The sequence below is a fragment of the Sus scrofa genome, chromosome 18, assembly GCF_054392235.1.
Source record: "Sus scrofa isolate SSC_HxYL_T2T_F1_AM1 chromosome 18, Sscrofa_HxYL_maternal_Yorkshire_Landrace_v2.0, whole genome shotgun sequence".
NCBI lineage: Eukaryota > Metazoa > Chordata > Mammalia > Artiodactyla > Suidae > Sus > Sus scrofa.
Window position 1 is genome coordinate 42,093,675 of NC_139400.1, and position 16,304 is coordinate 42,109,978.

General features: G+C 40.3%; 1 protein-coding gene across 4 annotated transcripts in view; it reads right to left on the reverse strand.

Annotated features, from left to right (window-relative positions):
* Positions 1-1,560: 1,560 nt before the first annotated feature.
* Positions 1,561-16,304, reverse strand: part of IFRD1 (interferon related developmental regulator 1) — a 50,424-nt gene continuing 35,680 nt past the window's right edge. For 3 of the 4 annotated variants that reach the window (XM_013985699.3, XM_085004852.1, XM_005673237.4), the window contains exons 6-12: positions 13,374-13,424; positions 13,113-13,291; positions 12,928-13,036; positions 9,986-10,120; positions 5,679-5,807; positions 5,000-5,095; positions 1,561-2,273 (exon numbers count right to left, since the gene is read on the reverse strand). In XM_013985699.3, coding sequence (XP_013841153.2) covers positions 2,184-2,273; positions 5,000-5,095; positions 5,679-5,807; positions 9,986-10,120; positions 12,928-13,036; positions 13,113-13,291; positions 13,374-13,424 — 789 coding nt within the window. In that variant the 3' untranslated portion in view covers positions 1,561-2,183. 4 annotated transcript variants of the gene reach the window in all.

A 16,304-nucleotide genomic window follows, 5' to 3' on the forward strand; every position in this document is an offset into this window, starting at 1 on the left:
CCACCAAGACATAGGGTGCAGATGTGGAATCCAGCTCAAAGAGGGAAGAAAACAAATTCCAGGACGATGAAATCTCAGGAAACAGCTGCGAACTCAGATGTGAGAGAAAAAAAGACACAAGTATTCTGTTGGGCCCTGACCATGTAGAAAATAGATCAAGATTAGTTTTACAAATGTATGTGGGACTGCTGGGGAAGAATTAGTTATGTAAAAGCAAGACAAGATGTCCTGTGTGTGGGAGTTCCCACGGTGGCACAGCAGAAACGAATCTGATAGTTAGTATTCGGGAGGATGTGGGTTCCATCCCTGGCCTCCCTCAGAGGGTCAAGGATCCAGTGGTGCCCTGAGCTGTGGTACCGCCACACCTGCAGCCCTAAAAAATAAAAGCAAAAACAAACAAAAAATTCTGATTCAGAAATGAACAGAAATAGGCTCACTATAATGCAAACATGGATGGTGATTTAACAACAAAAAAAAAATTGGGAGGAGAAATCTTTTTAGGGCCACACCTGCGGCATATGGAGCTCCCCAGGCTAGGGGTCGAATCAACGCTCTAGCTGCCAGCCTACACCACAGCCACAGCAACGCCAGATCTGAGCCGCATCTGTGACCTACACCACAGCTCACGGCAACGCCAGATCCTTAACCCACTGGGCGACGCCAGGGATCGAACCCGAAATCTCATGGTTCCTAGTCAGATTGTTTCCGCTGCATGATGGGAACTTCTCTTCAGTTAGCAAATAAATAAATAACTGTATAAACATATTACTTAGAAATCTGAAACCAAGGTGCTAGGAAAAACCTAAAGGCGGAAATGAAATGCCTCCTGAGAAATAAATGAGAAAGGATGGAGCAGGGGCTACCTTCCTTATAAGCTTTGAAATACTACTAAACTATGTATGTTACTTTTATAAAGATTATTATTTTAAAACACACATATATGAAGTTGAAAGTGTAGGAAAAAATACTGCTTGAAATCTCTTCTCTATAGTTCTAACCTATTTGGAATATAAAGAGGTGACTAACATGCAACCCCAAGTTCAAGATTCCAGGTCGGTTTTTCAAGGCACTGTATGAGAGATGGAACTTATCCTCCTAGCAGCAGCAGCGACTCCAAAGGCCAGTCAGTGATTTCCAATTAAGGGGCACATCAGACCTCCCAGTAGCTTAGAAAAAATACCTCCATTGATTTTGGTCCTTATTTATATGCCTCCACAGCCCCCTTCTGCTTTGTGCACCAATATAAATAAACCTTATAAATTCTAAACTGCAGATAGATTTGTGCAATATAGTCTTAACATAACGTATAACAGTAACAAAATCCTAATGCACTGTCAAAATGCTTACAAATTGTAAAAAAACGATCACCACATTGGGGGAACAAACAGCAACAGTTTTAAAAGTAGTTGGAATGCCAATAATATATTGCTATATCTCTTCATTTATTTTCATGTTTCCGAATATACAGAGTAAGTTGTTTCAGGCTCTCCCTACCCGACTTGGTCATTGTGAACTCTGAACCTCAACCCATAAATGTTTCTTCTATTAGAAAAGAAGCACTTTCGGTGTGAAAAGATCTTTATTTCAAAAAAAAGAGCACAAGGTCTTACACAGCAAGTGAAGTTAGTGTTAGTGCCCTCAGAGGTCAAGGTCAGCAACCTTTCTGGCAGATACTAGTTCATCCTAACTCCCAACAGATGGACTGAAAGGCCTCATGATATAATTCCCTTTGATGATCCCAGTGACAAAATTATTAGGTTCCATTTAAAACTGAAAATAACAGCAGCTTTTCCAGAAGAACTAGCTCCCAAAATTATATCTGGAACTCATTTGGCTAAGATCTTAAGTTATCTATACCATTCTAATCAATTTTTCTGACAACCACACCATAAGAAGTTTAACCTTGGCTAATAGTTTTTTGTCATGAAATCAAGTGAAATACCATATTTTCGCTCTCTTCATAAATAGAAAATGACCAAACATTACAAACACTTCATTCAAGTTTACTGATTATATATACAGAATATTCAATAATCAGAACTCACCATTTGCAATACTATACATTAAATATAACCCCTACTACAAAAGCTGTTGGCCCAAGATAAAAACTGTCTCTAGAGTAAATACATTAGAAATTACAAAAAGGGGAGGGGGGTGTTTACAGGTCTTCAAATGCTAAAAATCTAGAAGAATTCTCCAACATCTGCTCTTTTATCTCGACATTTGCTTCGAGCTTTTGTTCGAGCTTTGAAGGCTGCAGAATTGTATAAATGCTGCAAAGAGGAAAAGGCAAATACATGTGAGCTACTAAAGCTTAAGATATTCTTATAATAAGTAAAAAAAAAAAAAAAAGGGTAAATTAAAAAATCACAAAGGAGAAATGAACTAATTTGGCCCTGTAAATATTTTTAACATTTATAAAACACACACAAAGAATGAAGGGAAAAATTAACACATAAAAGTTCATGGCTACTTTGTTTAAAGAAAACTATAATCAAATATGTAAAAATACCAAGAAAACTCCAGGAAAAAAAGTTTTAAAAAGTGTATCAACATTAAATTTGATCAAGGAAAAGACAAATCATGAATTAATGTAAACAAAATATTCAATTTTGCTGTTAATTAAAATAAGGAAGAAATTAGGTCTCATTCAAACTAACAAATTTTCAAAATTATGAAACCCAATGCTGTCAAATAGGTACATGCAATAGCTACGCGTCACTGCTGAAAACAATTTAAAGTCACAGAATAACTTTGGAAGGTAATTTGGCAAATTTTTTTTAAGGACAACTTTTATTGCTACCATTGCATCATTAAGACATGGGTTCTGACTGCAATGGCATCTTCAGACTGCACAGGGAGCTCATTAAGAGAAACACAGGTGGGCTGGAGAGGCAGGGGAACTCACTTTTACGGAGAAAATCCTAAGAGCTCCACATATAACTAGGGTACTGGATTCAGTTACTACACGTTACACACCTGAATCACAGCTGCCCTGACCTCGGACAGTCTCTCTGACTGTAAGTGAGTGAACTGATCAGTTTTTTTTAAAACCTAATTTCAGTTGTTAGATACTTCCCTGGTCAGCACCTTGATGTATTAACTATATCAAACTGTTTTATACAAATGTCAAAAATGCTTTCAACAAATCTAAGAGTGTCCTAATCACATGGCCCTTTTAAGCTTCAACTTAAGACAAACAAAAATGAAACAAGTAATTTTTGTTCCCAAACTCCAGCAATTGAAAGGAGACAAACAAATCACCATGGTAAGGGGAGTCCTTTTTCTATGACCACCTAATGCAGGTGGGGCAGTTGTGAGGTACCTTTTTCAGATTAACCTGCATTTAAATCATGGCCATGGCCTGTCACAGTGAAATAATCTGTACTAAACTGCTAAGAAACTTTTTGAGGGTTTCCTCATCAGTGGAAGACAGGCTACAGATCATCTTAAAAAATCATAATCCAGCCCTTAGTCCCATGCAGGGATTTCTTTCAAGAAATTTAAAAGAAAAAATGTAGGCAAAAAATTAATATTTATTAAAAACAGTTTTAAAGTACTAAACAGTCAATTATGTGGCCATCAAAATGGTTCCAGATTCTATAAATAAACAATTCACTTCTACCAAGATGCCTATAACTTAAAACAAAAATAAAAGCAAAGAAAGTGTTGGCAAGGATGTCAAAATCTGAACTCTTCTACTGCTGGTGGGAATGTGATATGGTACAGTCACCATAGAAAACAGGTAAACACAGAATTAATCACATAACCAAACAGCTCTAGTCCTACAAGACTGGAAAACAGGCAAAAATGTGTATTGTTATCACAGCACTATTTAAAAGGGCCAGAAAGTGCAAACACCAAAAGTTCACCATCTAATGAATGGATAAGCATGTGGAGTGGCTGCACAGTGGAGTATTATTCAGCCCCAAAATGAGTGAAGTATGGATACATGCCTGTATCACAGATCAACCTTGGCAACATTACGCTAAGTGCAAGAAAAAAAAAAAAAAAAAGTCACAAAGAGTCATGTTATGTGGTTCTGTGTATACAAAATATCCAGAACAGGAAAACCCATAGAGAAAGAAGGCGCACTCATGATTGTCAGCCGCTGGGGGGAGGAGGGAGTCGAGTAAAAAGCGAATACTTAATAGACATGAGTTTCCTTTTGAGAAATGTTTAGAAACTAGATAGTGGCTGGTAATGGCTAAATGCCAGTACACTTTAAAAGTTTATTTTACATTATGTGAATTTTTCCTCAGTAAAAAAAAAAAAATACAAATATAAGGATTTTCAAAATGTTAAATGAAAATACTATTAGTCACTATTTAATGTTACAAACTCTCTGAGCACATGTTTCCCTACTTATAAAATCAATCTGGAACTTACTAAATTTAGGCTCAGTGATCTGATATGAAAGAAGCATTGGAGTTCCCGTCGTGGCGCAGTGGTTAGCGAATCCGACTAGGAACCATGAGGTTGCGGGTTCGATCCCTGCCCTTGCTCAGTGGGTTAAGGATCCGGTGTTGCCGTGAGCTGTGTTGTAGGTCGCAGACACGGCTTGGATCCTGTGTTGCTGTGGCTCTGGCACAGGCTGGAGGCTACAGCTCTGATTAGACCCCTAGCCTGGGAATCTCCATATGCCGTGGGAGCGGCCCAAGAAATGGCAAAAAAACAAAAACAAAAACAAAAAAAACAAAAAATGAAAGAAGCATTGTATAAATATTTGTTCTTAAGTATATAAACTTCATGGAGTAAAAGCAAACGAAAAAGGAAAATAACTTCTATGATCTATGATAATAGGATTATGGATAAAGAATTTCTCATCGTATTCTAAATACAGTAGTTTCTATGCTTTTGGTGTAGCTATTCTGTCTGAAACATCATGAACTAAAACCTCACACACAAAGCTAAAAACCTATCACCTGGCACAATCAAAACTTTGGCTCTACTTTTCTCCCATGTACTTAGTTCTATTGAAAACAAAAACAAAACCTACCCTTTCGAAACGAGAAATCTTCATTGTTTTAAGTGTTGCAGCATCAAGCATCACTGGGGGTCCAAGTTCAAACACATTGCGAAGGAATTCATTTGACTTAAAAGAAAAATGTAGTAAGACTCGGTATTAAAAATCAGCTCTTTTTTTTAACTACATAAAGTGAAATCTGCGTGACAAGTTATGTGAAGTTTATAAATGTGAACTTAGGTCACATATTTTCCCTCGGTTTCTCATAAAACCAAACTGTTTTCCAATGCCTTACATTCAAGAAAGCTCTAGCAAACTATTTGCTTTCCAACAAAGATACCAATAGGGCTCCAACAGCTTTAGAGATGCTCCACCAAACCTAACACAACACAAAACAGGAAGGACAGTTTCACATTTACTCAATTTAATTTCCAAAAATAAAATTTCTACTTTGTATTATCACTAAGCTGAAAATCTTCTGTATACTCAAGCTTCAAAAGCCAATTAAGTGAGGTACATTCAAAACTGCTCCCTTAGCAAACACAGGAGTTCTCTGATGGCCTAGCAGTTTAAAGATTTGGATTGTCACTGCTATGGCTTGGGTTCAATCCCTGGCCCAGAAATTTCTGCATGCCATGAGCTCAGCCCAAAAAACAAACAAACAAACAAACAAACAAAAAAGCAAACATAGAGAAAGATGTCACCGACTCACCTGCAAGTGGTACTGCATCCCTGATCCAAGAATCTCCTTAAATGTGTCATAAGTACGTTTTTTCACCCAGCAATCAATATACATGCGTTCAGGACCAAATTTAACAGTTTCTGTTGGAAAATCCCGTTCCTGGTCAAAAAAAGGACAAAAATTACAAGAGGAACTAAAAGGACCTAAAGAGAGCCTACATAAACATAATTTCTAAATAGACAAATACATGTTAAAATGAACAGCATGGTCTAAAGCCACATCTCCATCCCTGACATACGTAGGAATAGACTAGAAAGCAGAAGTACTATCCTAAGGGCGTAGAATTAATTTGTCTCACTGTGGTAGACTTGAAGGCACAACTAAGTTTGGGTAAATATTAATGGCAAAACCACACTGTTGTACATGTTTTTACATTTCGATGGCACTCAGCAAACTTGGGGGGAAGTCAGATACTGTACGGGTCTAGGATTGGTGCAGCAGGGGAGAAGGCTGCAGGACAAGTCAGAAAGCCAAGACATCCCTACAAGTCAGCAGTGGAATTCAGGGAAGCAAAAAATCTAGGAAAGTGAAGATGGGGTTGATAGGCCAACCAAAAAGGAGGATGAGCAACCAGAGGGTTGCCAAGGGCCTAAGAGGAGTCTTATTAAGAAAATGAGGGATAATGTTTGAATTTAAGGCTTCAGAGAGGGAACAGAATTTTGCCACAGGATAATTTCTAAAGCATAACCACAAAAGGGGGGCCCAAATGAAATGGAAATTCACATTCCCAAACACATGGAGAAGTCACCCAGAGTGGTGACAGAACGTGAGATGGGGGGGGGGGGGAAGGCTGCTCCACTCTTTGATGACTCACGATATGGAAGAGCAACCGGGAAGGGAAGGAACAGGGGCTCTTCACAGAGACCACAGAAGTAGGGGGATGCACCTGAGAAGTAAGACCACGACGAGAGGAACCACCACATGGACCTAGCCCACCTCTCTCGGCAGACACAGCAGCTTATGCAGAACAGAATGTGCATCTTGGGACTTCGTGAACATGCTTAGTGGTTATGCCCCTCCCTGGCAAGTGATTTAACCTGTCTGGGTGTGTTCTCTTGCCTGTAAGATGGGGCTATCGAACCTCTACGACAGAGAATCAGCAGAGGTCTAAGACAGCATGTCTGTGAAGCACCTACAGCAACCGGTCTGTTAACAGTTCAAAAAAGACCAGTGGGATTCTATTATTTCAGCCTTTGTTATTTCAGAAAACACTGAGACACCAGACAGAACTCGCAGCATCCTTGCCTATTCCATCCTCAATCAGACAGACAGGCCCTCCTGCCCTTCGATGTTAGTTATTACTTTTCAACCACATCACACTCCCAATCTTTCGCTTACACTTCCAAATGCTCCTTTCTCTATCCGTTCCTTCTCCCATAAACTGTCTCCAGCAGCTAAAACAAAACAACAAACCCTCCCACAATCCGGCTATCAACTCTCTTCCCGTTCCCATTTCAGCCACATTTTTAAAAATAATAGTCAACTCTTCCACTTCCCATTCACTTTCAAACCACTTCAACCTGCCTTTGCTCCATCGCTGTACTGAAGCTGCACTTGGTCACCGATGACCAAGCTGACAAATCCAATAGACATGCTTCATTCCCTCTCACCTGACCTACCTGCAGCATTTGGCCCTGCTGAAAAGCAGCACAGGACAGTGCGTTCAAATTCCAGCTTTGCTACTTACTGTCATTTATTCCTTGGGTCTTCATTTTTCCTTAAAAAGATAATTCTATTGCTTGAGAGTTGTAATGGGACTGAAATAAGATAACTGTATGTCCAAGCACCTAACATATTAAATGTCTGCTGATTTAACACATGAGCTTCAAGAAGGGTTTTCGGATGTAAAGAAATGGTGAGGCAACAGCCACCACACCCCAAATGGACAATTCTCTGTAGCAGTTGGACCATCTTTCTTTCAAAGATCCATCAAAGAAACAGAGTCCTTCAGAGAGCTGGGTTTCAATGAAAGAAGAGATAAGAACACTTAGCACAGCTCTGAGACTAGGCAGGTGCCCTGAAGCAGAGCTGGAGGAACAAGGAACCGAGTCCAAGAGCAGAGAAGGAACAGAAACTGAGATAAGGAGGTGAGGGTGGGTTAAGGCTGGGAGCCTTACACTAGAGGAGAATGAAGCAAACAGAGAGCTTTCATTTTCAGCAGTGCCTAGAGGGCTAGCGGGGAGGCAGGGAGGACACAGACGGACACACCAGGAGGCTTGTGAAAGCTGGTGCAAGTTCAGATTTCATCTGTACCTTTCTCAGGAGAGTCAGGGCTATGTGCTGTGGCCGGCCCAGGCTGAGGGGGCCTGTATTCAATGGGGCCTGTTGGGTCCTACCAACCCTTAAAACCTATTACCTGGAGAGGATCATTCAAGACAGAAAATCTGAAATCAGGTCTAATCCAGAAAAATCTAGGACATCTCATTTTATCTTTTGGAGGTTACGGGGTCCAAATATTGGATTCCATGATAAGAAAATTTTTTACATTAAAACTTTTTTACGCTTACATATATTTTTTTGGGGGGCCACACCTGTGACATACAAAGTTCCCAGGCCAGGGACTGAATCTGTGCCACAGCAGTGGCCTGAGACACAGTGACAACGCCAGATCCTTAATCAATAGGGCACCAGGGAACTCCTTAAAAATTGTATTTATTTTTCTTTAATTTTGATTTTCAGTGCTGTGTTAATATCTGCTATATAGCAAAGTGATTCAGCCACACACATACACATATCCATTCCCATACGTGTAATTATGACACAGTTCCGAGTAGAGCTCCTTGTGCCACATACAGCAGATCCCAGGGATCACCCATTGCATACACAAAAGTGTGTCTTCGCCATTCCCAAACCCTCAGTCCATCCAATTTAAAATTGTTAAAATCCCCGCCCTAAAATTTCACGTACATGTCACACTGAACAACGCCTTGATAATATTCTTTTTGGGTTTTTTTTTTTTAATTTATTTATTTTTCCCACTGCACAGCATGGGGACCAAGTTACACATACACGTATACATACTTTTTCCTCCCATTGCTGTATTGTGATGTAAGTATTCAGACATAGTTCTCAGTGCTACACAGCAGGATCTCACAGTAAATCCATTCCAAGAGCAATAGTTTGCATCCATTAACCCCAGGCTCCCCATCCTTCCCACTCCCTCCCCCTCCCCCCAGGCAACCACAAGTCTATTCTCCAAATCCATGATTTTCTTTTCTGTGGAGAGCTTCATTTGTGCCTCATATTAGATTCCAGATGTAAGTGATATCATATGGTATTTGTCTTTCTCTTTCTGACTTATTTCACTCAGGATGAGAGTCTCTAGTTCCGTCCATGTTGCTGCAAACGGCATTATGTTGTTCTTTTTTATGGCTGAGTCGTAATTGGTAATATTCTTTAATGGACTGCCCTATCAGATAGCATGAACCTGAGAAACTTATCCTTTATATCCAAGAAATGTTTTTACCTGGCCACACACAAAAAATTGCTATTCTCCACAATAAGAGTGCCCTTGTCCTAGAGTCACTTTAACCGTATGTTCTGATCTCTAAAGGTTTCTAAATCGATGTACTGGCCAGGGAGGCTAGGGCAGGTTAGAGGACTACAGTAGGGATTCAAGCATCAAAAAATGATTTCTAAGTGACCCTGCTAAGATGCTGGGGGGTGTTATTTCAGTTTAGCAACTAGCCTTCCTGGGGAGATCACAACGGTCTTTGCTTAAAGGGACTAGGCAGTAATTTACTATTCACAAAAAATAATTCACTATCATACACCCTTGCTTCAATGGTGGCAACACCACCAAAGTGAAACACATTTCTATCACATTAACCTTTTTGATTGTCTTAACATTAAAAAGAAAACTTCTATAATATCTGAATTAAATTTCCCTTTCTTTAAAAAGAAATTTTTGTTGTTAAAAACTTGTTCTGTCTTAAAATGAGAGAAAGATTTTAGTCAAAGGCGAAGTTCAATCAGCAAAACCACCCAAATGTCAAGCCTGGTATGCAAGAATCGAACTTCAAAATTTCAGCATTAAGAGGTCTATCTCTCGAGTTCCCGCTGTGGCACAGTGTGTCAAGGATACAACTGCGGTGGCTTGGCTTGGGTTCGATACCCGGCCCAGCGCAGCAGGGTAAAAGGACCCAGCGTTGCCAAATCTGTGTGGCTCAGATTCAATTCCTAGCCTAGGAACTTCCATATGCTATGAGTGTAGCTGTTTAAAAAAATAAATAAAAATTTTAAAAATCAAATAATTAAAAAAATTTTTAAAGGCCTACCTCCACCGCCCTCAGGATGTCTCTGAACACCGACCGCTGCTTCCTCTTATCGACTTTGGCCCGGTGTTTATTTCCATCTGTAGCCAAAGTCCTCAACATCTGAGTCAAAGACTCCATGTCTTCATAAAAAAAGTCCTGGTCAGGAGGAAACACACACACATGTACATGTACACAAAACATGACAAAAATAGTCCATAAACAGCACCCAAAAGCTAATTTACCGGAGTTTGGGATAATTGTATAGTAAAATTACGCACTTAGGGACAAATGAAAAAGGGGTTCTTGGAGGCACAATTAGGTCTTATCAATAATGAAAAGAAAATTGCATAGTTATTACCACACAACAGGGTCCAAAGTCCTGGATCAGAATCTCAAATTTACTCCTCACTAAACCAAGTTTTAAAAATTATGAATGTGTTTTGTCACCTGTAAAAAGAAACTATCTACCCTCACACATGACAGTTTTAAGGATAAGACAATAAATATAAATGTGCCCAGTAAGTAATAAAGTCTACTATGTCAATATTCCAGATTTAGAGGAACTTAAATAGAATTGGACTTTAAACCATCAGGGCAGCAATTACCCCTGTGTGAGGATGTTTACTGTCAAACAAAACATGAGGTTCTGCAGGAAGAATATCTAAGGTTTGAACCATAAATATCCATTATTTAGACAGATAGATAGATAGATGAAAAAAACCTTGGGCATAATTACATTAGCAATCATGCTACAAAATCCTAACTTTAAATCAAACTATGGTTTAATTAATTTTCTGTACACCTTACAACTACCCAACCCACCACTAGACACTCATCTCCCTTCAAAAAAGTTACTCAACGAAAATAGCAACCCAGTTCATTTCTGTCTTTGACAAGGACTTAGGTCAAATTAAACATGTCTGGATGAGTTCTCCTGGCTATCACCTATGATTTATTAAGTCAGAAAACATGATATGTAGGCAGTAATATATTTACACAACTTCAAACAAATTCAGTATGTATAATTTAAATTGTTCACTTTTAAGATGCATTTCCAAGGAAGAAGAAAAGAATTACCATTTCCAGTCAGAGGAGGAATACAAGATTAAAAACTGGAACATCTGGCTTCTGTGCCTTGAGGTTAAGGAGCCATTAACTAGCTCAATAAAATTAAATTTATTGCTCAACGGTTGAGTCCAATTTCTCACATAAAGAGACTTCATTATATTAAGGCTGACAGTATTATTAACTTACTTTTAATTCATACCTATCTTTCAAAAAAAGCAGGGGTGTGGAGTTCCCATTGTGGCTCAGCGATTAACAAACCCGAACCTGACTAGCATCTGTGAGGACATGGGTATGATCCCTGGCCTCGCTCAGTGGGTTCGTGAGCTGTGGTGTAGGTTGCACAGACAAGGCTCGGTTCCTGCGTCTCTATGGCTCTGGTGTAGGCCAGTGGCTACAGCTCCAATTTGACCCCTGGCCTGGAACCTCCATAAGCCATACATGCAACCCTAGGAGGACAAAAAAAAAAATATAGCAGGGGTGGAGGGGAGCAACAAAACACAGGCCTAGAATGGAATATGAAGAACTGAGGCAATCCAGAACACATGTTAACCTTATGTAGAGTTAGCCACTGTTAATAACTTCCTTGATTGCAGAAAAATTTTCATTTCAGAAATACAGTCTTGGAGTTCCCATCGTAGCACAGTGGTTAACGAATTCGACTAGGAACCATGAGGTTGCGGGTTCGGTCCCTGGCCTTGCTCAGTGGGTTAAGGATCCGTAGTTGCCGTGAGCTGTGGTGTAGGTTGCAGACGTGGTTCGGATCCCGCGTTGCTGTGGCTCTGGCGTAGGCCAGTGGCTACAGCTCCGACTGGACTCCTAGCCTGGGAACCTCCATATGCCGCGGGAGCGGCCCAAAGAAATAGCAAAAAAACAAACAAAAAAAAGAAATACAGTCTTGCTCTTAAATTAAAAATCAGCTGTTAAGTAACCCAAGATTCTCTATGACAGAGATCACAAAGCAGGGTGATCAGCTGTCCCACATAGCCTACGACGAAGGGTTTCCTAGAACAAGACTTTTCAGTGCTAAACCTGCAACAGCACCAGGACGATGGAGCACCTTCCACAAACTCAAATACCTCTGAAAGCCAAAGTGTGGTGAAAAAGACAACCATGAGCAGACAGCGGTGAAGAACTGCAAAGCACATGTCCCAGGCTAAAGGGCCATGTAGCTTTTCCATCTTTGGCTTAGAAAAGTTAGACAGTAACTAAGCTCATCTTAGTCCCAAACCTACACTGACTTAATATTTCATCCATTTTGTCTGACATTTATTATAAAGCATCCAAGCCTGATTTTTTTTTTTTTTTTTGGTCTTTTTAGGTCTGCACCCACGGCACATGGAGATTCCCAGGCTAGGGGTCAAATCAGAGATACAGCTGCCAGCCTACACCACAGCCACAGCCACACCAAATCCGAGCCACATCCTCAATTTATTCCGCAGCTCACGGCAACACCGGATCCTTAACCCACTAAGCAAGGCCAGGGATCGAACCTGCGTCCTCATGGATGCGAGTCAGATTCACTTTCCCTGAGCCATGACAGGAACTCCTCCAAGCCTGATTTATGTTAATGCATCTCATGTCTGAGAAATCCAAGCAGATCCACAGATAAGAAAGGACAACTTTCTCCATGAGTAACACAGTTGTACCCAAACTTCAGTTCCAGAGGCAGCAACAATTAAGTATATAATGAACTACATTCAAAGACTGCCCTACAACGCCTACTACTTTATGCTCTTAGAAGTATTCTATCACCACGTCCAAGAAGCAGGACAATCTCACTAGAGTCTCAAGTGTGCCACACTCTCAAGTTATCACCAAGCTCTTAATCGTGAGGGTAACGACGGATTAATGGTCCTTGAGACACAAGTTTTTTGCTTTACGAGCCAGATACTTACACTCTCCATTCCTCTGGCCAATTCAAACAGAAGCGCCAGAGATTCACCCGCAGCGATTCTCATGTTTACATCATCAGAAGAGAGGAGGCTTGGAAGTTTATGGACATGCCTAGAAGAGAGTCAGTCATTACCATATGAACACAATCCATCACATTTTCATAAAATAAGAAACGAGAAATACATACATCTCGAGCTTTTTCTTGACTTCACTGAGTGGGCATATGGTCAGTAACAACGTCCACGCGAGAAGCGAGCTGATGTGAAGGGCTGTGTTAGGGGTGCTGCAAATTACATTAGAGTCCTTCTCTTTGAGATAAGACTTGGTGAAGATATTTTCCAAACACTGCAAAGTTGAATACAGCTCCTGATGCGTAAGAACAGGAAATACGGTGACCATCTTAAATGACAAACGTGCAAAAAACTGGAACAAACAGCTGTCTACTTACAGTGATGTCATCTGTGGCAATAAAACAGCAAACACCAAAGCAAGTTGCACACTGAAAAAAAGCAAAAGGAAAACGGACATTAGTGTTTGTCATTTTCTTATGAATTCTACATCTTCCTACTTTACTAATTCAATGTGAAAAGTGTCTCGAGTACATGACTACATTAGGTCTCAAGCAAAACACAAAAATACAGGAATACAGGGCCAAGAGTTCAGGGCTAAAACCCACGTGGGTCTGCGACTAAACTCAGAGACGGCTTTAAAGAAAGCTACTCTGCTTCTCTCGGCTCCTCCTTGGTTCATCTAGCAGATCACCTCAAACGTCAACTCCAAGTCAAAGGCATAGATGAAGTCTGGAATTGGAAATAAAGACACCTACTCTCTCTACTAAAAACCTTTAAAACGCAAATCCCCAAAAAATTTAAATAACTGTCCTCACACTTGTCACTTAGAGAAAGATCTCTCATTAACTCAGATTTTACTTCTTTTGGAATATGCTGGAAGGCGGTTAGGAATCCTGTAATTGCTTTTAGGAGGTGGGAGGAAGGGCTAAACAAGTGAGTACATTCCAAGATGACCAAGGCAAAGCTTACCTAAAAAAACAGGTCAAGAATATTTACATGCAATCTACTTGCAACATAAATCAATTCACAGAACACTGGCTCAAGGAATTTCATCACATAAAAACAGAATTGGAAGTTTGTAAGGCTTTATTAGTCTTCATTCCCTTTGTCTCTGTTATCACTGAAACTCCTTCATGCGGTTCCAAGTACCACCAAAGCTTTTAAGTTTCTAATCTTTAAAGTCACCATTCACACGCCCAGGTTTCAGCCAGTTCTGTTCCAGTGCTGTGAGGGCACTTGTAATACTCATCCGCTTGGTGTCACTATTTTATTTTCAATTAGTTCATCCTGGTAAAAACTGGACACTGTTAAAATCCAAAAGTAGCTGAAGCATTATTCTCACTAAAGGAAAACTCCCAACTGTAACCCCATCTCCTGAGTAAGCAGCCGAAGCAAGCCCACCTCTCTCCTTTTGATTACTAAGAGAAATGGCAGATTAAAAATTAGGACTGCCTGCACTTAGTAAAGATTCCTTCTGTTAATATGCAGAAAAATGGTAAGCTGTCTTTTTTAAATTCACAGCAAGAGTGAGAGGTATGAAGAAAGTGCCTTTAGAGGACAACAAACTCACATGCAATCAAAATTGCCCCAAATATCTAATCATTTCAAATACCACTACAGCCCTGAATTATTTAAATAAAAGTTGCATCACAGTGCCCCAAAAGGAAAAACAGTTTAAAAGCAAAGCTTCATTCAACATTTTAGGATTACTAACTATTGGAGGGCAGAGATTCCTATAAGGTCACCAAACTCCTATTCCTTCGCCTCCAGGAGCAACAGCTCAACCATACCCAGCGTGCACACAGTTGGTAAACCAAGGAACTCTGGGCAGACGTGACAGGCCTCTGTCCCCTGGCCTTCCCTATCCAGCTGCCATAGCTGCCATCTGAAAAGGACCCAGAGGCAGGGCAGAGCTGCAGCACGGATGCCTAGCAACCCTGCTGATTGGACTGGGCAGTGATACAAACATGACATAAACTTTTATTAAGCCACTAAGATTTCAAGGTTTATCTGCTACAAAGATTAATATAATTTACCTCAGGTAAATACTAAAGAGGAAGCTAATTTGAATAATCAGTATTAAAAAGTTTTAAACTTGAACTGGTTTTCTTGTTAAGGCAAACAGCTCAAGATGCAAACCCACTAAGATTAAATTCTTAGCATCTATTAAGATTAAGATTCCAGGAGTTCCCGTCGTGGCGCAGTGGTTAACGAATCCAACTAGGAACCATGAGGTTGCGGGTTCGGTCCCTGGCCTTGCTCAGTGGGTTAAGGATCCGGCGTTGCCGTGAGCTGTGGTGTAGGTTGCAGACACGGCTTGGATCCCGCGTTGCTGTGGCTCTGGCGTAGGCCGGTGGCTACAGCTCCGATTCGACCCCTAGCCTGGGAACCTCCATATGCCGCGGGAGCGGCCCAAGAAATAAAGAAATAGCAACAACAACAACAACAAAGATAAAAAAAAAAAAAAAAAAAAAGATTAAGATTCCAATCTTTTTTTTTTTTTTTTTTTTTTTTTTTTTGCTTTTTAGGGCCACACCCACGGCAATACAGAGGTTCCTGGGCCAGGGGCTGAATCAGAGCTGTAGCTGCCGGCCTCCACCACAGCCATGCAGGATCCAAGCCACGTCTGCGACCTACACCACAACTCACGGCAATACCAGATCTTTAACCACCCACTGAGCAAGGCAAGGGATTGAACCCACAACCTCAGGGTTACTGGTCAGACTCATTTTATGCTGCGCCACAACAGGAACTCAAAGACTCCACAGGAACTCAAAGACTCCAATCTTAAATTCTACTAAGATTCAAACGCACTTTCCAAATCCACTAAAGCCACTTTGTATGTTTCTGTGATAAAGCAAAACATGTTCATGTGGTCATTTAAATCACTTCTGAGCACACCAAAACCAACCAACACTCTCCCCTCCGCCAAAATCCAGAATTAAGTCACATGTCATAAGTGGTAAATATCCCTTAGAGAAAGAAAGCTTTCCCAAACCCCCAAACCAGATGAACATTTCACAAGTCAGAGCTTCAGAGTTTTCTATATCTATCAAATCTACCCACATAGCCATAGCATTCAGCTTTCCCCTAAGAACTTGTAGGCCACAGCAGCCAAAAACTTTTTTGTTCAAACACTCCATTACACTTACTAGAATAAAAAATAACCGCACAATAAACAATGTCTAGACCATTGAAGTCCAATAAAAACTAGATCATTCTAAACTGAACATAGCACTGTATTTCCTATCAGCATACGATTTTCAATTCCAAATATGTAGAAATTTGCTCTATCTGGGATGCTCTAT